This window comes from Protopterus annectens, chromosome 4.part1, assembly GCF_019279795.1.
Source record: "Protopterus annectens isolate FY-2018-M chromosome 4.part1, PAN1.0, whole genome shotgun sequence".
Lineage (NCBI taxonomy): Eukaryota > Metazoa > Chordata > Ceratodontiformes > Protopteridae > Protopterus > Protopterus annectens.
In genome coordinates this window covers 790,524,409-790,548,758 of record NC_056734.1, presented here as the reverse complement: position 1 = coordinate 790,548,758, position 24,350 = coordinate 790,524,409, and the positions used below count along the sequence as shown (strand labels likewise).

The 24,350-nt window shown below is 37.8% G+C and overlaps 1 protein-coding gene across 1 annotated transcript in view; it reads right to left on the bottom strand.

Annotated features, from left to right (window-relative positions):
- LOC122801305 (succinate receptor 1-like) overlaps nt 1-23,258 on the bottom strand; it is a 43,074-nt gene extending 19,816 nt beyond the window's left edge. The window contains exons 1-4 of the mRNA XM_044070850.1: nt 23,219-23,258; nt 21,821-21,952; nt 17,082-17,230; nt 3,517-3,882 (exon numbers count right to left, since the gene is read on the bottom strand). Coding sequence (XP_043926785.1) covers nt 3,517-3,882; nt 17,082-17,230; nt 21,821-21,952; nt 23,219-23,258 — 687 coding nt within the window. The remainder of the gene's footprint in view (nt 1-3,516; nt 3,883-17,081; nt 17,231-21,820; nt 21,953-23,218) is intronic.
- Between the last annotated feature and the right edge of the window lie 1,092 nt (nt 23,259-24,350).

The window sequence follows — 24,350 nt, the reverse complement described above, 5'->3', positions numbered from 1 at the left end:
ACCCACAAGTTTAACAAAGTCAACAAAAGTCCATTCTTTTTCAGCCATTTTTTTTTCTTGCAAAGCCATATTTCACAATTGTGACTGGTCTACTTCCTGCTCATCTCTATCTACCAACACCAGACTCTAGTTCAAGTCCAAGGTACTCCTGTTTCTTCAATTCAACCTGTTTCATTTTTTTCTGTCTTTCAAGTATTTTCCATTGCAAGATTGGAAAATGTTTCACTGGCAATGTCTCCCTATGAACTTTATTGCCAGAATAATTAAAAACATAATCAGCTTCTGTTTGCTGGCTTACCTCATAGGTTCATAGGTTCATACTAGGCTATCTGCCCTAGGGCATTTATAAGCCTAGCCAGAGTATGTTTGGCTTTCGCCACCCATTTTAAATTAATTTTGCTATGCCCTTTTTCGAGGTTAGTATACTGTGCCTCTGTCTAACAGTGACACAGAAGTGATACCCGGGGTAAACCTATGATCTCCCATCTACTCATCAAGATTCCTCTTGAAGAGAGTCAATGAGAGACTCTGCCTAACCTGGACTGGGATTTTATTCCAGAGTGAAGAGAGCCTCTGGGTTATGAATCTGTCCCTCCAGCATGTCCTAGTTATTTCAGTGCTGAGGTTCAAGTCTCTCAAGCGTGTAGCTCGATGGGATTTGGATATTTTGAGGTGCAACATGTCCCTTAATTCCAGGTTGGACATGGCTTTATACGTCAGGCACAGGTCACCTCTGAGCAGGTGGTATGCCACTGAGTAGAGTTGGAGTTTCTTTAACCGGGCAGCATATGGCATCTGTTTGAGCCCTTTGATCCTCTTGGTGAGGTACTTTTGGGGTCTTTCCAGTTGCTGCAGGTGTTTGGTAAGGTACATCCCAAAAGTGGCATTGTCCTCGATTATGGGCCTGATGAGGGATGAGTAAAGAGGCACGATGACCTCCCCTAATCTAGATGTGAATCCCTTCATGATTAGGTGGGCTATATAAAATGTTTTTCTAACCACTTTGGCCACGTGGTTGTCAAATGAGAGATTGCTATCAACTTGGGTCCCCAGGTCCCTAATTACTTCTTCTGTACTTAATGGATTACCACCTATGTGGTAATTTGTGGGCACTTTGTTTTTGCCAAAGGGGTTGACTACACACTTTTTGGCATTTAGCTTGAGGCCATGGCTCTGGCACCAGTTGTCTGTTTCTATGAGGCCCATTTGGAGGATGCTTGTGTCGGCTGGAGAGTCGATTATGGCGCCCAGTTTGAAGTCATCTGCGAACATGGTCAGCCACGGTCCTTCTGTGTTGGCCTGTACCTCCGAAAAATATATACCGAACAAGAGAGGTCCCAGGACTGAGCCTTGTGGGACGCCACTTGTAACTGGTTTGGAGTCTGACATGGCTCCAGCAATTCTAACCATGTTGGTTCTGTCCTTGAGCCAGTTTGCAACCCATCTAGTGACATAGGGGTTTATATTTAAGCTGGTGAGCTTATCTATAATGCCCGAGTGGGGTATTGTATCGAAGGCTTTTGCGAGGTCCAGGTAGGCTGTGTGGACCACCTTCCCTTCGTCAATGGCCTTGGTGACTGTTTCAAAAAAGTTGACCAGGTTTAAGAGGCAGGATCTGCCCTTAACAAAGCCTAACTGGGTAGGATCCAGTGTCTGTAGGTCCCCAATATCTTTATTTATGAGGTCCATGATGATCCTTTCCACAGCTTTGCAGACCAAGCTAGTCAGTCTTATGGGGCGATAGTTTCCAGGGTCCGTTGAGGCACCACCTTTGTGGAGAGGGACCACTGTTGCTGTACACCACTCTTTGGGTACATATCCTGTAGTAAGGCTGAGATTGAACAGTAGTTTTATGTTTGGGTTTAGCTCTTCTTGGAGGTCATGTAGCATGCAGCCCGGGACACTGTCTGGTCCCATTGATGCTGTGTTTTTTGCTTTCGAGAGGGCGGCTCTTACCTGAGCATCTGAGATGTCAGGGGGGCAGCACTCTGCTGGGATAGATATTTGCCCTTTTGGTGGGGGGGGGGAGTTTGCGCTGAACCTGTCAGCTAGGATGATGGCAATGTCTGTGGGTTCGGTGTATTTTTTGTCATTTTGGACTAATTCTGAGCATATCTGGGAATTCCCACCCAGGTTCCTAACATAACTAAAGAAAGCTTTGTTATTATCCTTAGTGTCCTGTGCAATTTTTTTCTCGAAGCTGTCCTTAGACGATTTTATGAATGCCCTTAGTTTTTTACTAATACTGATCAGAGATGCCTTCCCTTTTTGGGATTTTGCTCTATCATGTAGTAGCTTCCTCCTTCTATTGTATAGTTTGTTTATGGCTGGGGTCCACCAGACAGGACATCTGCCTTTGGAGGACTGGGTCTTGGTTTTATTTGGGATTGCATGATCCATGCATTCTTGAAGGTGTTCATAGAATGCATTTATAAAGGATTCTGCGGTCTGGGCCGTATTTTCCACAGGCCCGGGGGCTTTGAAGGATTCCACCTTGGTTTTGAGGAGTGTGAAATTTGCTTTAGAAAAGTTTTTTTACTGTGGTTTTCTGGGCGGGGGTGGGGTCGGGATGTGAATATCCAGTGAGATCAGTTTATGGTCTGATCTTACCAGTGAGGGATACACTTCTGGTCTGGAGCATAGAGTCCCCATGTTGGTGATGATCAGGTCCAGTATGTTTTCCCCTTTTGTGGGAGCGGTAACAAATTGTTCCATAGCATTTGAGTTTATGAATTCTAGGAACCTTTGGGCTAGGGTGTTGGAGCTAGAGTAATGCTCCCAGTCTATGTTTGGGTAGTTGAAGTCGCCCAATATAATGGTGTTTGGAGAGACCTTCATATTTTCCAGTGTTCTCAGGAAGGCCAAGTGGGGTTCCTGGGTTTGGGAGGGTGGTTTGCAGCAGGCTATAAACTGGAAGGCAGTTTTACCCACTGTTAGTTGCACATGGATAGTCTCTGATGCTTCGTGCTTTGCCACCAACCTGGAGGTGTGAGTATCTTTGATGAATATCGATACTCCCCCTCCTTTTGTGGTTCAGTCCAAGTTTTGGGGCCAAAAAGCATGGTGTGAGGTATAACCTGGTAGTGCTGGGGTGCATTATATATACATATTAAACCCATCCAGATGCAAGCTTTTCCCCTCAAAGTTTGCTTTAGAGCATTTACATTCATTTCAATTATCAGAAAATGTCGATCAATTCTTACATTATCCAAGTACTTGCAATGACGGCATGGACAATGACCATAGTTACTTTCTTTCTATAAACATTGCTGCAGCCAAGTCCCTTACACCTCATCCCTTGTTTGGTGTGGGAGTGGCTGGCTCCTGTACCTTGAAGGTTGTGCACTTCTAAAAAAAGAGGGCAGTTATGGGCAAGGCGTGCAGCCTCAGTCTAAATAGCTTTGCATCTCTGCTTTCAGTGACTTGTGTAGATGTACTAAGATGTATAAATACAACCACAAACATTTCGGTCCCAAGTACATATGTTCTCTACTTATCAAAACTCAAAGTTTTTACCTGCTCATCACTGCTCGCATCCTCTTCACTACTGCTTTCCTCATCACTACTGCTTTCCTCATCACTACTGCTTTCCTCATCACTACTGCTTTCCTCAACACTACTGCTTTCCTCTTCACTACTGCTTTCCTCTTCACTACTGCTTTCCTCAACACTACTGCTTTCCTCATCACTACTGCTTTCCTCATCACTACTGCTTTCCTCATCACTACTGCTTTCCTCAACACTACTGCTTTCCTCTTCACTACTGCTTTCCTCTTCACTACTGCTTTCCTCATCACTACTGCTTTCCTCTTCACTACTGCTTTCCTCAACACTACTGTCATCTTTCGAAGGAGGCTGGTCTGTTTTACCCTTTTTAGCAGCCTGAAGGCAAATGTTGGATAATCATTTCTATTTCCTTTTTGGCCTGTTCTGCATCCAAAAATGTTTTTGATCCTTGAGGAAAAACATATGCCGATGACAGCTGGATACACCAGCTTGAATCTTACACCTACCTCTCCGCATTCTCTGATTGCTAGGGTAAATATGATTCTCTTCTCTCTGGTATACAGGGAATAATTATTTTCCACAAACACTCTGATGCTTCTGATTTTTAGTACTTTGCTATTCTGCTACAGTTTTACATGATCAACTCTTTCTGCTGGTATGATTGCATATTTACTAATATAGGACTTGGATGCTTTCTCATGCCCAGGTTTGGAACATGCACTCAATGTGTTCTATCAATTAACAAATCCTGCTATTGAATATTAATCCATCTGCTTATTTGTCCCTTCATAATCTGAATACAGTCTGTTCCTTCCAGTTTCTCTAGTACAGCAGAAAACCTCAGGTTTTCTCTCTGTCTTTGGTCTTCTAACACTACCATTTCTGAAACATCTCTGTTGTGAAGTTTCACACTCATCCAACCTTTTCTACATTTCACTCTCTGATATATATAGCTTTATCAGTTCGTCTGAATAGCTAGTTCAAGCATTTTCTATTTTTCCAGCATTTGGTTATTTGCGTTGATATACTCCTTCATTGTTTCATTTATTTTAATCACCTCTGAGTACATTTCATTTATTTTTTCCTCCAAATTACTGTAAGCCATCTCTTGTACCAAAACAGAAGCTTGTTCTGTATTTGCTGATCCTGCCCAGCCAGTGTTTTCTCTTCAAACTTTCTGGTTGATTTTTTTTTCTCACCTTCTCTTAATTTCTTCTTTGCTGGGATTGAGGCAGTGTACTTACTTGCCAGTAACTGAATTTTATTCAAGCTGACAGAATTACTAGCTCTTATTTCTCAGTTTCTTTCATTACACTGGTAGAGCTGAACTTAAGCTGTTGATTATTGTGCAGCCATCTTGGATGTTTGCAACCTATTTAATTTTGATACTAAATACTGTATACTGTTTGAAAATACATTAATTGCAATGTATACATCTTTTGATAAACATTTGAAAAAGAGTACTAAGGAATATATTGAGAATTTACATATATATGAATTTGATATATTTAAATAATACATGATATTTAGTGTTCTGATTATTTTGGGCTAGTTAATTATATTTAATCAAAATAGTCAAAATATTTTGAAACATTTTCGGGGCATTGCTTCTGGTTCCATGTACAGATGCATTTTAAGGAAATATGAAAACAGGCTGCAACATTTATATGCATTTGTATGTGTGTTTGTGAACAGGGAAAGTTATTTATAGTACATAGGAGATTGACTGGAAGACATGCATTTTTCATGTGGAATAAGTGAATGTCTGCCATACTTAAAGAAAGTATTCCCTCATGCAGAGTGCATCAGGATAGAATCATTGTTTAATCCTTTATTATGTGTGCCACGTTTTTGCATCAGATAATATTTTCTGATTGGTGTACACTGAAATAACTCTGTTTTCCCATATTTACTTTTTTTAATTTCAAAACTGTAAAAACTACAGCCTTAAAATAAATAATAACCACTTTAAAAGCAGCAAGGGACTCAATATTTTATTAATGCAATCAATGGACTGAAGAAAATAATTGCCTAAATTAATTAAAGTTATCCAAAAAGAAACCTGAATGTGAGAAAGCATGTTATTCATTAGCATGCTTATGTCTTTTTCTCCCTATCACAAAATAACAGGACATGAGCAGCCAATACTCAAATGTTATGTATTGCCAATCCATGTTTTTTTAAGATCTCATACAGCACTGTCATCAATTGTCAGAGACATCTTACAATACCCACTGCAGTAGCAATGATTGCAATACAAATCAGGTGTACCCAGAAAGCTGGAAATGTTTCTATTCGCACATGCCCAAATAAAATAAACTCTAGAAAAACATCAAATAAATTTGAGGGGAATGTTTATAGCATGCATTGGTACTGGTATTCTTATTTATGACATACAGAAAATGGCAGTTGGGTGAGAAAATGCTGTTTCTGGCATGAGCTCAGATGAAACAAATCTGTAGATAGCAGTATAAGTATACACCATCTTCAGGCCTTATTTAATTCATTTATTTATTTATTCATTAATCTTTATTTATTTATTTGTCTATCTATTTATGTATTTTTTTTGTTTATTTAGTTAGTTATGAATTATTATAGGCCCCCTAACATTTGACTAACAAGTCTACCTCTCAGATGCATATCAGCTTTTCAGGGCCAAGAATTAAGTGCCAGGTGTAATATCATCATACACGCAGGTGCTTTTTTATCTTTCTTTTATTGTTATTATTATTGTTATTATTATTATTATTATTATTAATAATAATAATATTATCTGCCTACATTTCCACTGCCATGGCTACTATTTATATAACTCTAGAATATGCTTTTGCTGTGTTTCATACATGTGTTTCCACACACTGAGGCTTTAGTTTCTGACATTGTGTGCTTTATTACAAGGACAGTCATTAAATTCCTCCTAGTGGATCACTCATGTCCCCTCTCTCTGAGGTGGATGAATCAGCATGTTTCATTCATATTTTACCATCCCCATGCCAAACCCTCAAGCACCCAGTCTGTCATTCAAATGAAGGATGACTGCAGCAAAATTCAAAACGCTATATCACTGGGCCTCAGAGTTGATATAAAGCTTTTTATTATAAAAGTGATGTAGCTCAGTCAATGGTGTGAGTGGGAGGTACCTGATAGCATCTTAGGGGTCAAATAGTAATTTATAAGTTTATATACATTCAAAGGTTTATAAAATTTTGTATATTCTAATCTACTGGGCAGCATGGAACACAGACTCAGTAATATTTATTTTTTTCATATGACTTACTGAACACCCAGCTATGCAGCTGTTTCAAATTTACTCACTGAAGTAAATCTTCTCATGTGTAAAAGTAGTCTGTTTCAAAGTATCGGTATTGGCTTAGGCAAACAATATAATTTCTTTTGCAATATCCTAGTAAGTCTGTAGCAAAAAAACAAAAACAAAAAATTATTTCATCCCTCAATGTTTTAGAAGTAATATATTCATATAAGCCCAAAGTTATTCTCTGAAAAAAATATTTTGTTTTATTTTTTAATTCAATTTTTGTATTTCTGTCGTTACCTAGGTAAGTCTTTAATCCATCTGAAACCCCATCCCCAAAAAAAGAAAAAGAAGAAAAAAGTCATAATGCATCACGTACAAACAGACTGAAAGCTTTTATGCCAAGGAAAATTATATTACAGCGATTACAAATAAATCGATATAAATACCGAATCATTGCTGAGGTACTGAGTAACAGAATCTGAGTATAAATATGGAATGCTGGCTATAAGATAAGGTGAATGAAGTTCTAAGCATGAGGCAAGGTGGATGCCATTTTATGTATAACAAAATGATACAGTGATATAAATATTGTAAGTAGTATTTACTCCAGAGACCTTTCTTTCACATATTTACATTAATTACATGGATTTTGGTGCTGTGGTAGAGTTGTCGCCTCACAGTTAGACGTTGCCCATTCGATTCTCAGAGCGTCTACTGTGTGACGACATGCGTGAATGGGCATTCCTTTATTGAAGGTTGTGCGTTAGGCCTGGCAAGCCAGCACATAAAACTCTACTGCCAATCATTAGTGGACCGGAGTTCCGCTGTGGCGACCCCTAACTGGGAAAAGCCGAAAGACACACACACATGGATTTTAAAAGAGAAAACAGCAACAAAGAGCTGAAGTAGCATGAAGAGACAAGAAGGAATTGTCAGGTGGTGATGGACTACAGATTAATTTGCTTGAAAAAATGGAGGGAATTAAGTAGAGGAGGTTAAGTTACCTCACTGTTATGAAAGCAATTACAATAGGCCACTCTAGTTAGGAATTTTTAAAGGTTAGAATTGAATTTGGAAAGAGACTTCATTTGTTTCAAAAGGGATTCCCAAGTTTGAGTAGTCATGGGACAAAAACTAAGTTTTAGTGCAGTGAAGATTTGTCCCAGATATTTTAAGGGATGATACTGAAAGGGGAAGTCACATAAGTATGCTTATTTTGTTTAAAGGGTTGTTTTTTTTTTAATTACCTTATCAGTTTCATAGTTACATTTTGTCTTAATTATAGTTCTCTTTTGATTGAGGATCACCATGTCATTAGCATGGAGGATAATTAGTGTGTGCATTAAGTTGATTTATAGTCAGTTTATAATAACAGACAATAGAACTGACAATAATATAGATCATTGTGGTATATCCTTAAATAAATGGGCTGGAGAAGAGGTTAAAGAACTAAGCTGCACTTTCAAGTTTCTGAGAGTAAACAAATAGAAGAGGATATAAGAACTAATACCTCTCTGGATTAGTACACTGGTAATAGTTAATAAGTTAGGGCAAAGCTAGGACAAAGATGATGAACGTGATGCCATTTTTGTTTTCATTTTCTAAAGGATGCCATCTGTAAGGGTGAAGAACAGTTATTTTGCTTCTGCCAGAGTAAAACATAGCTTTTCAATGATTTTCAAGACACTTGGAATAATGGACACCAGTCAAAAGGGACTTTCATAGTGTGGTTTTCGAAATGGAGCTACAAGTTTTATAAGTGGTTTGTTTCACAGAATAAATGCAAATGTTTGATTAGGCAAGAGTCAGAACATTTCTTAAGGAATGTAATAATTGATCTTTATACTCAGAGGTAAATCAGTGATGAATGGTGAAACTGATTAACGTTACAAGACAATTGGGTATAATGATCCTGAAGTAAAATCAAGGTGAGATGGGAGAGAAGGAATGGGTTTCCGTTTTTTAACAGTTTGAGTGGTATAATGCTGGGAGTGATATGAAGCTGTGAAAACTCTCTCACAAAGTCTGTTATGAGAGATTTCCAGATGTGGAAGGGACTGCACTGTCTATAAGTGTTTTGTTTTATTTTGTTTTGTTTTTTGTTTGTTTTGTTTTTTTGGTGAGTGGGATTACCCAGTGAATTGATTTTCAGTCATTCAGAATTGTTTTTATTTATTAAGGAAAGACTTAATGGGATAAGTGAAGGAATATTAGTTGTAAAGACTGGCAGATTTAGGTAAGCCAATTATGAGGGGCAGAGAAACTAGTTAGTACTCTTTGATGAAAAATAATCAACTTTTGTGGGTGAATGCCTTATAAATGATAAGTGAAACTATGCAGATTCATTTAAAAATTTCCTTTGAATATGTTCAGGGAGGACTTCTTCATTTTTTTTTTCATATGTGCAGTTGGAAACTTTAAAGTTAACATCTGCTTTTGACATTGTAGCAAAGGAATGAAAAAGCTTCAGCTGAGTCTGTTAATACCTTTCTTTATAAGAATATAGTCATCTGCAAACATCTGAAATATTCCTTTTCAAAATCTTGCAGTTCCATATACTTTAACATCTTCTACTATTCAGTTGCTAACTCCTCCATTTTTAGAACAAAGAGGTTGCAGAAACTGAGAAAATGGTGTCCCTTCCAAAGAAGTATCCCATTAGTCTGCACCATGAAAGATATCCCTATAAACAGATTCAATTCATATAAGACATGTTTGATCAACACTTATTTTGCATAAAAGATGAAAGAGAAAGGATAATCCCCTGGAGTCACGTGCCTCTGTTACGTCAATGAATATTAATTCCATTGAATCTTTATTTCTTTCATAATATAAAAATTGGTTAGATCCGCCACTTATATACTATTTGTCTGTGCTTCACAGACTCATTCTGCCTCAGCTGTATTATAGCTGATAACTGCTTATTAAGCCATTTTGTTATAGTCTTAACAAATATTTTTGCTGCAGAATCAACTAATGCAATAATATGCAACCACTCATATCTAATGGATCTCCTGTTCCTTTTCAAATTCCTGCAATAAATACTTTTGCCATGCTTGGAAGAATTTAATACTCTCAAGTCATGTTATTAAAAGGTGTCATCAGAGTTCAAGCTATGTTCATCCCACCTCATTTACAGAGTTCCACAGGAATCTGTCTTGGTCAATTACATGCTCCAGCTTCAGTTCCCCTTTCACCTTTTGCAATTCCTCCCCTATCACCTTTTGCAATTCCTCCACTTTCATTTCCCTATTTAATTTTATGGAAATGTATCTTTTTAACAGTTCAGAATGAACATCCAAATTATCCTATGTCTCTGCTTTAAATTTCTTTGGACTGAGGTATAATTAGGAATGGTATTTGTAAATTTCTGCTCTTATCCAATGGTCTTTTTTAACAATAGTATTGTCTAAGCCTCATTGTGGGAATAAAGACATTGTCCTTTTTTTGAATGCCATGCAATTATGTGAGTTTTCTTTCACCATTAAATCACCAACCAACCTTCAGTTTTATACTGTTTGCCTTAGATATTTAAGTGCAATTCCAGTTTTAATCAAAGCATCCTAGATTTCAAGAAATTGAAAATGTGTATTTTGAGATTTTCCCTCAGAATTATTGTGAGTACCTTTTCCTTTTTGAAATACTACACTCTAACTTCCTTCTATTTCTTCCCTCTGCTGCTGTTAATTCAGCTCTTTGTACCACTTTTATTCCATCCCACTATTTCACTCACTGTCCCATCTTAAATACACTGCTCTGTTCCAAGGTTGGGTCAATATAAATATTCTGTTTCACCTCATTAATTCCCAGTTCGTAATGGATCCAGTTCAATTCCTGAGAGCGTTAGCTCTTTATATTGTAATGGTACTAATAATTGGGAATGATCTGCAATACCACTATCTCGCTCTCGCGCTCTCTCTCTCTCTCTCTCTCTTTTCTCTCTAATATCTTTAGCTGGAAACTGAAGCATTTGGTCATCTGGTAATATAGGCAGTTAGTCTGTCCTAGTAATTTTTCTGATTATATTACAATAAATGCTAAATTGTGTCTTGTTGAGGTGTTTTTTTACCACTACACATTGACTAGCTGTCTCTTATTAATTTCCTCTAAGACAGAAGGCCCTGCCGATAAAAGGTAATCATAGCTAGTTGCACCAGACTAAAGTTTTGTAATCTTGTATAATTATGATTCTGTATTTTGGTTTCAAACATTAGTCCCACACTGCAAAATATTCCTAAAATAATGTTGATTATTCATGGCTGGGGGTATAAAGGTCCCCAGTCATTCACTGTCCTGAACACAGCTTTCCTATTCATATGAAACATGCATCACTACCGCTTTCCTCAGCTCTACTGTTAATTATTTTATTAAAGAAAAATGTGACCCATCTTTAGCCCTTCCCACTTTATCAACCACTCTCCATCTCTATCTACTACCACATTCCTACAACTCCATTTATGTCTGTCATGCATGTTTACCTTTGTTTCCTAATGGCAGTAATCTCACATCTGTCCCTGCTTACCCTCAGAAATATTTTTCTTTTCTGACAGAGTCGGTGATACTTGTCCCAAGGCACGAACTTAACTTCTTCTTTTAAAACCATCCTATTTCTCCTCTGTATGTCCTCTTCCTCATAATCCAAAGTATCAAAATTCCTTTTTCTGCCAATCGTCCCCTACAAACTACTGATTTTAGCAATTGTTATTGCAAGATCAATGCCTCCCCTACAGAAAATATTCCTGCTACCACTCCTTGCTGAAGCACTTCCAAAAAAGTGTTTAGTTAGTGAAAACTTATCAGCTTCTAGCTACTTATGAGTTGGCTAGTGAAGAACTGATCAGCTAATGAAAAAAAGATTACCAGCCTAATGGCATCCATCTCCCATTAAGTTGTTGCTAAAAACACCATTACTTGAACTTACAATAAAAAGGAAACTGCAAAAACTATTATCAGTTCAAAAATGACTAGGACAAGTAGATACATTCTTCCAATAAATATTATAAAAAGCAAATATAACACCAAAAAGAAATGTACTGGTTATCTGATACTAGGTGAATGTGTGGAAGCCTCTAGATATACAGTATGTTGTAGGTTGGCCATGACTCAATTTCATGTTCGACCCTTGTATATACATTTTTTTTTTTTTAGATTTTATATGGCCACACTTGGGAAAAATATAGTGAAGATATAAAGAAAAGCGTCAAAGGAAAGAGGAAATTGCCATGTAGGCCCATTCCAGCTGCTTACATTCTTAAGTGTTAGATGACATTACTCGGGACCATAAAATCATAATAACCGCAGTAGGCAATTAGAATGAGCATTAACAGTGCTTTAATAATGATGTCAGCAACAGCAGGAAATATATACATAAATATATGAGCAATGGAAATATAAGCAGCAGAGAGGTTGGAGTCAAGGTGACTCACAGAAGTCGTGGAGAAGATGAATATAAAAATGCAATGTGAGTTGAATAATAAAACATTACATGGAAATGTATTGCATAAATGTCTATGAAAATAAGGCAGGTGTAAGAAAGTAAAATACACTCCAGATATGTGGGATATAAAGTAAGAAAGTAATGTGATGCAGCACCCACACCATACCTAACAACTATGGGGAATATTAGCTGCCCACCCATTCTCTACTGTGAAGTTAATTAAAAGCAAAACTGCATTTGTTCCAAGTTATGTCAGCAAGTCAGTCACCATGCCAGTATTTATACATTATACATTGTAATGTAAAGGGAGACACTGCAGATGTCAGAGTCCAAGAGGTTATAAACTCACATAACATTAAAATGTATTACAACTGCAAGCAGGCTGCAACAAACAAAGAACAAGCAATAATCCTACTGGGAACAAAACCTAGAACTCCCAGCCTGCAAGGTGTTAGTAAACTGTAGCAGCACAGGTAGCTACTGAAGCAGTCATGTTGCAAGTGTTCTACAAAACATCACACATCTGTGCATGAGAACACTGAACAATGATGTAAGTCAGTATAATCATAAAGACATCATATCCCCCAAAAGCCATTCTCAACAGTGGAAGAAGAATCTAAAATAAGTATGTGAGATGCAAAAATGACAGTATTCCACATATACTGTATACATTCATAATTGCATTGGTGACATACAGGGAAATGTAACACATGACATTACTATAAAGGGAGCACTCATGAATGAAGCTGAACCCCTGCCCATGTCACTTATATGGCCTATGCCAATGGAATAACTGGGCATGCCACAGACACCTTGGGTGCAAAGATTTGAAAATACATTTTGGAGGAAGGAAAACATGATAGCAGGACAATAACATGCACACACCAGGGTCCAAACCCCTGAACTTTTCCAAGTGTATATTCACCACAATGATATAGTTACAGGAAATGCCACAGAACCCTTGTTTGGAAAGGTGGTTTGAAATTGTATTTTATAGGTATGAGAGACACAATAGCCAAGATGCACAAAATGCACATGTAAGGCTGCAAACCCCTTTGTCTTCACAATAATGTGTGTACAAGGCCTTTAGTAAGGGAAACCACAGAAGAAGGTGTAGTGAATAGGTACGAATACACACATTTCATGAAAATGTTAGAATACTGTGGAAGTGTGGAAAATGACATATTAGATATCAGGGTGGGGATTAAAACCCAGCAGCCACTGTACCCACCACTGCATGAGTAGACTGAGGCATGGGATGTCTCAGATGCATATTTCACTTGAACAGCATTATATAATTCCATGGTACATTATTAGCACATCATAGTGACATTTGTCAGCATTTTGCAAAGTAGACCATCTTCGATTTAAACCCCTGTCTGCCTAACACATATTCTACACCAAAGGAAATTAACACATGATGCCACAGAAGAAGTTAACATAAGGTTAAACTTAAACAAACATTTCCAGGTGATTTTAAAACACTGTGGAGCACCATAAACTAAGAACCTTGTTCACAATGTGTAACAATCATTAACTCCCAATCCTTCCTGTGATGCATTTCCAATGTACCCTTCAAGTTATGACTACAAAGACACTGGGAAATTCTGACAATGCTGTTATTAATGTCATATTATATTAATAATTCCTGGTGTTACACATCACCATTCAATGCAGTTCTGTGACAGAAACTGATTTCTTAGCATGTTTGAAGGATTTTACACTGCAGGTAGATGATTTTTATAGGTGTTAGAACCTTTTATGCCCATGTATGTGCTATGATAATACCCTGGAAATTTATTGACTTTAACTTGTGTCACTGTTGCAATGTGGCTGTGTAGTACTGAAAATGTGAGTAAAAATGAACAGCATTTAAAAGTAAGGGGACCCTCCCCCCCCCCCACACACACACACACACTTATTGACAGATTACACACTTATAACAGGCTGGAATGCACACATAGTTTTAGAATTGTTTGCAATATACATTTTATTTACTTACAACAAGGTATGGGTTGTCATACTGCTACAACATACAGTGCATTACATTTAAACCCCTGCCCGTCATATTGTGTTTTGACCTGTGTACTAGCAAACTTTGCAACAGAAGAAAGCATACAACAGTTTTTAGAAAGCAGACACTTACAATGTGAAAGGCTGCAAAATGATCAGAGTGAAAGAGACATCAGTAATCACTGGACCACAGCTCTCTACATACCTTACTGACAATTTCAGTATGACATTATGAGTACATTGAGACATGGAAGCTGTTACAGTCAAAGTAATAAATGTGTTCTTATTCTAATATCAGTATTGATTTTATTGTCCGTGAGGATAAGCTCAATCAGCATGGCTGAAGGATTTGTCCTCAGTTTTGCCACAGGACATGAACTGTCAGTTACTATTTCACTATGAATAGAAAAGCATATCTGCCTACTGTTGTAAAATGATCATGCCAAAAGAACTTTATGATCTTGAGCATGGGTAAAAGGGACTACAGCACATAGGACATAACACCTCTCCACCTAACACATAAAAATGGAACACCTCACATCAGTTAAGTAAGTATTACTGCATGCCAGCAATTACTTTTACATTTCTACAATGGATCCCTTACTGGATTTGAAACACAAGCTGAAGAAATCATATTCTGTTGATCTATATAATAGCTACTGATGCCACAGAAGAAGTCATACAAAACTTGTCAGGAACCACACATTTGGTAGGAGATCACCAACAGTGTGTAACACTGATGATCAGAGTTAAAAGGGTCTACAGCTTGGAGGGGTTACCCCCCCCAATTCACTGCATATAGAATGCCTCACCCCAGTTCACTAAGTCAGTATTGTATGTTGCACATTGCTTATACACAGTTGCAATGTGCAAATCACTGTATTAGAAACCCTGCCTACCTAACACACATTGTCTTTACCTATGTAGTAGCTACTGATGCTACTACAGAAGAAGTCATACAAAATTCATCAGAAAAAAAACACAATTGGGTAGAGATTACCAACAATGTGGAAGACTGCTAAATGAGAAATGTTAAATGGGCACCTTTAATGAGCGGATCACAACCTCCACATGCATTTCTGATGAATTAAACATCACATCAGGGGTACATTGAGCCATAGAACCTGATACACTTACCCTAATATTGTTAACTTATGCTCATATCATTATTGCTTTCTGTTATGCCTCAAAAGTAAACTCACTCATAGGATGGTCAGGAAATCATTAGTGTGGCTAAAGGACTTTCCACAGTTTTTGCCAAAGGATGATGACTGTCACTTACCATTCTCTTAATTATGGGCGGCGAAGTCACTCTCTGCCAACCATCTTACAAATGTAAACATAGAAAAAGCAATTCATATCTGTGTGGCAACTCTTTGTGCATTTGTGAAGTGATAAAAGTGTTAACTAAAATGAAATGTCAAGGTAGGGCACAATATATATGTGTCTAAGAATGATGAAAGGTATACAATAATTGAAGGGATGCCATGCTTGAGTGAGTGGTATGTTACAGATCAATGCTAGATAATGTGAAACTACACAGGGACTTATAATTCATGTGCATGACAAATCACAGGTGAAGGGAATGCTCAAAAAAGGAAGTCACAAAGGTGATGACATCGGGATTGAGTAGGATGGTGTTGAGGTCTGGAACATACATAACACAATGCATTGTAACTCCCGCTTCTAATGTTGATTTTCTACATATCATTGTAGTATCCAGAATTGCATGTAAGAATGTCTGTATGGCTAGTCAGTGAGGCATATCAAATGCATACCATCTGCAGACTGATAGCACTGCAAAAAGGCAAATTATGTCAATATTTTAGTTCTTGATATTGCTCAGCAAATATAATTAAATGTTCATGTTGAATGGGAGACGTTTGCAGGAATAAAAGAAAACTGGTGAGGCAACATCTGACCCTAAGTGGAATAGAACACTGCACTGAGTGTACTGGAATGGATTTCTCATATCACCAATATGATTAATATGTTGAGCCATGAAAGATTTATACATAGTCAACTTATTTTAATTATGCTAGCATCACATGCTGACATGCAATCGGGTTAAGCTCAGGTGCATGAATGATGACACAGACTTAGTGCATACACAGGGATCTTTTTTTTGCCATAAGACAACCAGCAGTAGGCAATGCTACTTTATGAAAAGTGTTGCACAATGGATGGGTACAGAAATAGCTTGTTTTGCTTATATGCCATTTATTTCCATGTGTGTGGTGTGTTAATCTATTTTTGGACAGACTAAAGGTTGGAAATGGAAGGCTAAGGCAGAGATGAAAATGGGAAGCAAAAGGGATAAAATATTAAGTGAGCACTTTAGGAGTGACAGGTATGGAGATGGGATAGGACCATATTCTACCTACTTCCTCTCAAGGTAATAATGGTGAGGCATATAATAATGGCTGGATAAATGCAGCATAAATATTTTGTCACAATAACACCATGTTTTCTAACCAACTGGGCCAAATCAACTGGGTAATGTACACACTTAGCAAAGTGGGCAAGTGCATTTTTCTTCCGAGAGGTAGGAAAGTTGAGAAGAAAATCAGGGATGCTTCAGGTAGTTAAGAGTGAGATGTTAGGTAGCAACAAAAGATAGACAGTGTTGGGTAATACACTGATGGGGAGAGAATACACTGGTATAGGAGACATCAGACAAACGGAGGGAAGACAGTGGTAAGTGGTATCTTCACAGATACCTTTGTCTGCTAGCATACCTCGGAGGTCCAATGAGCGGCAGGAGTATCTAGATCAGAACCAGGCCCAGAAAACCAGAATGGACCAGAAACATCAGAGAGATATATTGTAGGAACCACAACCAGAACAAACACCAGATCCAGAACTGACAGGACAACCAAGACCACAGACAGCACAGCTACCAAGAGCAGCATCTGGAATGCCGGGACCCACACTACCAAGAGGGACATTACAGACATTAACCACGACACCAACAACAGGACCGGTATCAATATCATTATCAGGCAAAACATCAGAGGCTGAGAGGACAAAATTACCAGATTCAACAGCAAGATTACTACTACAATCTCCTTAGACTCCAGAGGGCACAAGAGGAGTTTTCAATGATCCCCAATACCAGTCAGACCCCTGCAGAAGGCCGGATAACCAAACAGTGGACAGGAGTGAGGGAAATGAAATACTCAGGGGAGCCCAACTTCACTGCAGGACCTAGAACCAGACAGAGAAACAAAACACATTATTAACTTACCCCATTACTGGGAATAATTCCAAAGAAGAACTTACTGACATTTAGATTAGTGTGCTTTCAAAGGGATTAACTTTTGTTCCCCACTGCAGGTCTGACACAGCACAGGTACTGGTTGATTTAAAATCCTGTGTCAGAAAATTGAATCTGAAAGTTCTTTACCATGGCATCTAATACCACTGAGAAAAGAAAACTATTGAAGAAACAATAAAAAGACCTAGTAATTACTGCCCTCCCTTACACCAAACTTTAGCAGCTTTTGAAGTCAAATGTGAAAAGGACATTGGGAAACTACTGCAAAAATGAGCAAGGAGAAAATTCTACAGCCTTAACAATGGAGAGAAAAAAAGCATTATTAGAGCTAGGCAAAGATAAGTCTTGATGGGTTATGAAGGCTGAAAAGGGAGGAGATATTGTTATTACTGATACTAGCAACTATAACCAGAGGATAGAATAAATGCTGAGTGACACAAACTATTATGAGTCCTTAACTTTAGAAGAGATTAAGGCGTCATACAAAATCTGGTACACAGCCTTGACTGCACGTTATGATGTTTTTTTAACAGATAACTTGTTTAACTATTTACAGACACTTTCCCCATGCTTGCCTAAATTCTTTAGAATCCATAAGCCATATAAAAGTAGAGAAAGCCCTCCTTACAGGACAGTGGTTGCAAGTGGGGGGGACCCTGACTGAAACTACTGCCATTTACCTGGATTTTTTGTTATAACCTCTGGCTGAGAAGAATATCTCACACACAAAAGACTCTAATGATTTTTTAAGGAAAATAAAAAATGTTACAGTTGATGCTGACAGTATTTTATTAACAATAGTTGTCAAATCATTGTATACCGTACTTCCACATAATTATTACGTATTGAAACAGTGATTGAGTCCTACAGGAAAACAACAATGGCACTCCAGCACAACATGAAAGAACAGGTAAACTTTTAGATATTGTGCTTAGATACAATTCCTTTATTTTTAATGGAAATTACTATAAACAAAAGGCTGGTATAACCATAGCGTCAGCCATGGCCTCTAGCATTGCCAACATAGCCCTAGGCAAGTGGGAGGAGGATTATGTTTATAACAATAGAGAATACATGCAACATATCATGGTGTATCTGCACTTTACTAACAATATTTTTATTGTGTGGCTAGGAGACAGTGCTAAATTAGAAGACTTTATCAGCTATCTGAATCAAGCTACCAGCTTCCTGCATTTCACCTCTTCCCACAGCCTCACCTCAGCAGTCTTCTTAGATATGCAGATTACTAAAGACTTGGAGCAAGGTAAAATTGGCACAGATCTTTATGGAAAACCTACCAGAGTAAACCTCCTGCTACATAAAAAAAGTCTCCATCCTACCAGGATGAAATATAACGTTGTTAAGTCCCAGGGCTATAGGTTGGCTATGATCACCACAAAAAAGAAACCCTTCCATAAGAACATGAAAATGATTTTTGGTGAGTGGATATGAAAGCAATATGTTAAGAACCATTTTAGAACCTATAATTGAACTAAAAAGTACAACTGCACCAGCACTTAACAGGCCTTATAGGAGGGTGTTAAAGAAATCTATGGACAACAAATCTAAAGAAAGTTGTAGCTTCACTTTTACGGTTGACTATTACAGCATCATTAATGTTATTAGAGAGAACTGGGCCATAATTACTGAAAGTTCATATTTAATGGACATCCTTATTGAAGCTCCCTCCTTTGTGTACAGCAAAGCCAGGAACATCAGGAGTTGGGTTATAGGTAGGCCCAGACCACAGGATACATTTACCAATAAGTGTGGAGCCAACTGTGTCTTTTGTTAGCACATAAAGAGGGAGACATGTTTCTCTGCCTGTATTTAAAGAAAATTATAAAATCAATGCAGGAGGTGACTGTACCTCAGTGCAATTGGTTTACAGGGCTAGCTGCAATGACTGTGAAACATTTTATGTGGGAAAAATGCTCAACAGACTTAAAAGAAGGATTTCTGGCCATCTTTCTGAAAGAATAACACATTGCTTGGCACCTGCAGCTACACAAAAGACACGCTGGCTTTAAATTTCAAATTATTGACCATGAGGAACCTTTGGAACTGGAAAGATGCATCCCTAATCTTTCAGAAAAATGTGAAATACTGTGGCAGCTGAAACAGAATGCTTTTAGAAAACCAGGGCTTAATTATTATTGTTCCATAGAAAGCATACTAGATCTCATAAAACTGCCCCACTGTTTAAAAGACTGACACAGAACTGATTAATGCTGATATTACTTGCTTATATTGTGTTTAAAAACAAATATCAAATACTGTTTCCTTATTTTATCACTAACTTACAGTGTTATGAAGGACATACTTTATGTGGCTCATGTATACATTAATCATTTTGGTGGCTCCACATTAGATTTTAAAATGAACACTTTTGTTACATTTTTTTCCTTTTAGGCAGTAAAAGCCCGATAGTGTACACAAAGTGCATGGAGTTTTTTTTTTTTTGTTTGTTTGTTTGTTTTTTTTTTTTTTTGTTTTGTTTTGTTTTAAAGGTTGCAATTACTCTTGAGTGCAGTCTTGCACTCTCAGACTAATTATTTGCTTATTTAAATGCCACACTTTAACAGATCTCCAAGGCCTTAGTGCTTTATTTTTAATGTTTATCACTGTATTTCCAGCTTAGCAATTATTTTTATGTTTTTTCATAGTACTTAGCTTTTCAGTTGTATATCTATACACATGTTCATTCATATTATGTTTTGTTTTTGACACGCAAACCTGGTGAAGTATTTATTTTATACGAAAAAGATTTTTGTTAAAAGTCGCATATTTTTATTATTTATTTTGGTAAATGTCTACTGGTTGAGCTTTTTGTTAGTGAGTCAGCCATTTTTTAGTTAGTCTGGTTTCTTAATTAATAACGTTTTTATTAATTAGTTAGCCTATACAAATGAGATTTTAGTTTGTCTCTAGCTTTCTAGTCTCAGGTTTAGTTAGCACAGGCTCTGATTACACTATGGTGTTAAGGAGGAAGGGTGACTTGGCTAAAGGAATGATTTTAATGCTTTTATTGCTCTTAACAGACTATCCCCTGTAACTACTTCCTTGCTCCAAGCAACCTGATTATATACAAGGAATGTTTTTGATGGTTTTCATTATACACAAATAGGATCACTTGTTTGTGTGTTTCGGTAAAGGATATTCCATTTTTAGCTCAGCTGTAGACTACCTACTATTTTCTATTTGATTATTTTAGAGCGGGTATTTTATAGTTATATTTTACAGTTCGATTTTTATTAAGTGAACTAAGTGCATAACATAATTTAGGAAGTGAATATCACACCCTCCACACTGTGAACTTTCTTCTTGGTTTGTTTTGCATGCTGGTTTTTCTGAGACTTCGAGGGATACCATGGATTTCTCTTTTTGTAAATGGTGGATTAAATAACCTATCAGGGTTGGTGGGAGACATAAAAGGGAGGAACACCATGTTTGGGGATAAGATGTGGTATTCTGAGATGCATAGCCCACCAATTTTGAAAAAAGTGAGAAATTAATCACACCCTGGGAAATGTCACCAATGGGTCCTACCTCATTAACTGCATACAGAGCTGGGCAGGGGAGCACATCAGTGATATGGTGGAGGATAGTTTCGATACAGCTGATGCAGCATCAAACTTCCTGTTTACAGTCTCCCCCACAAGGTCTTTCAGTTCCTGACAAAAGACAAAATCACCAACTCCAGTGGCCCTGCTCCTGTTAGGTACCATTATACTGTTGCCTGAGACAGATGCCCCTGTCAAAGGTGGTACATTTGGAGTATGAGGTGTAGAGGCAACTCTGACAGCATGTGGTCCATATGAGGCAGTGCCTTTTCAGACAGAGGTAGTGGATGACTGCTGCCACCTGTGGTCCAGGTCTCTCTGCTGCTGCTTATAATAGTAACAGAAATGAGAAAAATAAATAAATAAAAGGGGGGAGGAAGAGAAATACATCAATAATAAAAATGTCATTTCAGTGTATTTAAGTAAGTATGAATTTTACTGAACCAAAATAAATTTATTTTAGGACATGCACTTGTATCTGAACATTGCAACTATGTTTTTAATTATTGCATTACTTTAACTACTATGATGTAATAACATCTTAAATAAAAACAGCAATCTTATGCATCACATGTTGCTGGACATTGAACCAATAACCATCATAGTCAACTGTAGTGCACTTGGCACTAAACATGATGAGCCATGTCTCCTTTTATAAAAATGGTGACATGCAGAATTTACATTACTTGTATCTGAACAGTCATTGTACTCACTGCACAAAATGCCATTAATGGCAAATGTTGTCCTGCTGTTTTGATTTAGTCTACCTGTATTTGATTCAGTAAATGTAACTATTGAAATATACATGTCCAAGCACAAGCCATATGTAACCCGGCACTCTCGTTGGTGCTCCATTTGCTCCTTATGCATTTCCTGATTCCTTTCAATCTCTTCTGGACCTGTAAAGACAGATAAGACAGCTATATTACTATAAATGTGCATGGTACCATGCATTAGGTTGTTTGGATGGGTGATTTATATCGCACTCACAGTATGTAGGTGGAGATCAGGCCCAAATTCCATCCTCCAATAAGCCAAAGAGGTCAGGCTTTTGGCATTTAATGTCACTATAATGGAGACAGTGCTGCTCCTGCACATATGGAATGCCAGTAGCACAGGTGATAGCCTTGGTCACATTATTCCTTGGACAGAGACCCAGTATAATCCCCTGCAGGAATGTGAGGCAGTAATGGTTACTGAGGAGATGCAGAAAGATCTTGGTCTCCTCCTCCTCATGCCACCTTTGTACTCTCAAAGGAGCACTACCCTTCCCTTCATTAGTCATACGTCTCATTCCAGGACACCAGAGACAATTCACTGAATTGGTCCAAAATAAATATCTGTTTGCATCCCTCGTACAATGATGGGAAGTGAAGAAACGTCATTTGCATGATGGATGGCAAAATAAATAAATGATAAATTCAATATCCATACAAGTATTGAACAGTACAGCCACAAGAATACAGCATGAGCGTAACTATGTACTAATTAAAATGTCAGTTTGTATTTACTGTTAAGAGGGGGGATAGTGTGATCTAGTTACTTGATCCCCTTAGTACAACAGCAGTACTTGTTGATAAGGTTGGGGCCTCCCCTGGATTGCCCAAGTATCAGTCTTTAGCTAAGATATTATTTCCTGATACCTTTGTTACTGCATCTTCAGTGTATTTTTTTTCTTTTCTGAAGTAACCTTAGTTCCTCTCTGCCTAAGTATTTTTAGGTCCATCCAGTGAAAAGTTTATTCTAGAGAGTGCTTCAGTAGATACATCCTAGTCATCAACTGACATTTATTGTCTCCCTCACCTCCATGATTTGTAGTTCTTCTTTAAGTTTTCTTGATCTCCTTGGTGCACCATGATTAGCATGTGCTGTCCTTGTTTTATTTGCCTCCCATTCAATTTCCTTTGCATCAATTGTATATAAAAAGACTGTGGTGCTCCCTCAATGAAATTTCCAGGCTTTCGTCATTGCATTAATGTCCATTGTTGGTCCTTTTTCCAGACAATTAAACAGCTTAATGGATAAATACTGCTACTGAAGCTGCAGGCCACTAACTGTTTAGTGGTTCTGAGTTGTTTCTGTTCCTTTACAGCATTTCATCAATGAAATGTAAAGAAATAAAATGCAAAGTATGCATATTCCAGGGAACTTCTTTCTGAGTTTACCATTGTGAGCTTGCCACTCCTTTGGGCCATAGGAGGCCATGACTATTAGGACATTTTTCAGTAAGTGGAGTCTAACATACACCGAACAGCATGATACATTTTATAAATGTTGGTGAAGAAGTGTGAGAGGTGATGTCTTTAACTCCACATTGGCAATTATTTCTAGTGCTCTAATTATTTTGAATTTTTTGTTGTCAACCTATTTTTTAGATCATCAAATGTTTTGCTCTCAACCTATTTTCTCGATCATCTACCTTGTCCTTATATAAGCCTCTTTGAGTTTTATCCTATCATAAAGGTCCATTACGTACTTCTCAGTGGTATACAGATATTCCTACTGAAGCAGAGCAGTATCATTATAGGTTCCTATATAGTGTATAATGAAAGAGCATTTTATAAACATAATCAACCCCCCCGGATTTAAAAAACTTCATGTAGGAATAGCGTTATTCCTACATATAGTGAATGGTGTCTGTGTCCGCATCTCTCTCTTGGCAGCATGCCTTACATATTAATGAAGGCACACTACTGAGATGGAGCTGTGTACATGGATACTGAATCAGTGCAGGCGGCATGTTATAGTAGTGCTCACAGATCTGTAACATGCCCCCTGCACTGTCAAAGTGCCGTACGGCACATTACAATAGAAAAAGTGTCCACGGACATGGAAATGATGAATGGGAAGTGAATTTTATTCAGAGGGTGTGTGACAGGTACTGTAACACACCCTCTGCATTGTGAAAGTGCTATACGGCACTCTACAATAAAAAAGTGTCCTCGAACACATACCACTCAACTTCTTAGAGAAAAAGGTCTGGAGAAATCCATTAGTAAAAGTGGGACAAAAGCCCAGAAATAAGGACAGTTTTTAAATATTGCTCTTACAAACCTCAAAAGTTAATAGAATGACAGGTTTTGCATTGACATGGATTTTCTGAAAAGTATGTCCCTCGGAACTCAAATGCCTGTCGTTATTTTCTAACTGCAATCTGCAATGATTTCACCAGTGATTTAGGTTCATAGGTGTGTACTAGGCTAATGGCTCTGGGGCCTCTACAAGCCTAGCCATAGGATTACCCTGGCATAGTGCCACACGACCTTAGTTCCCAGTGCCTCTGTCGAGTAGAGCCAC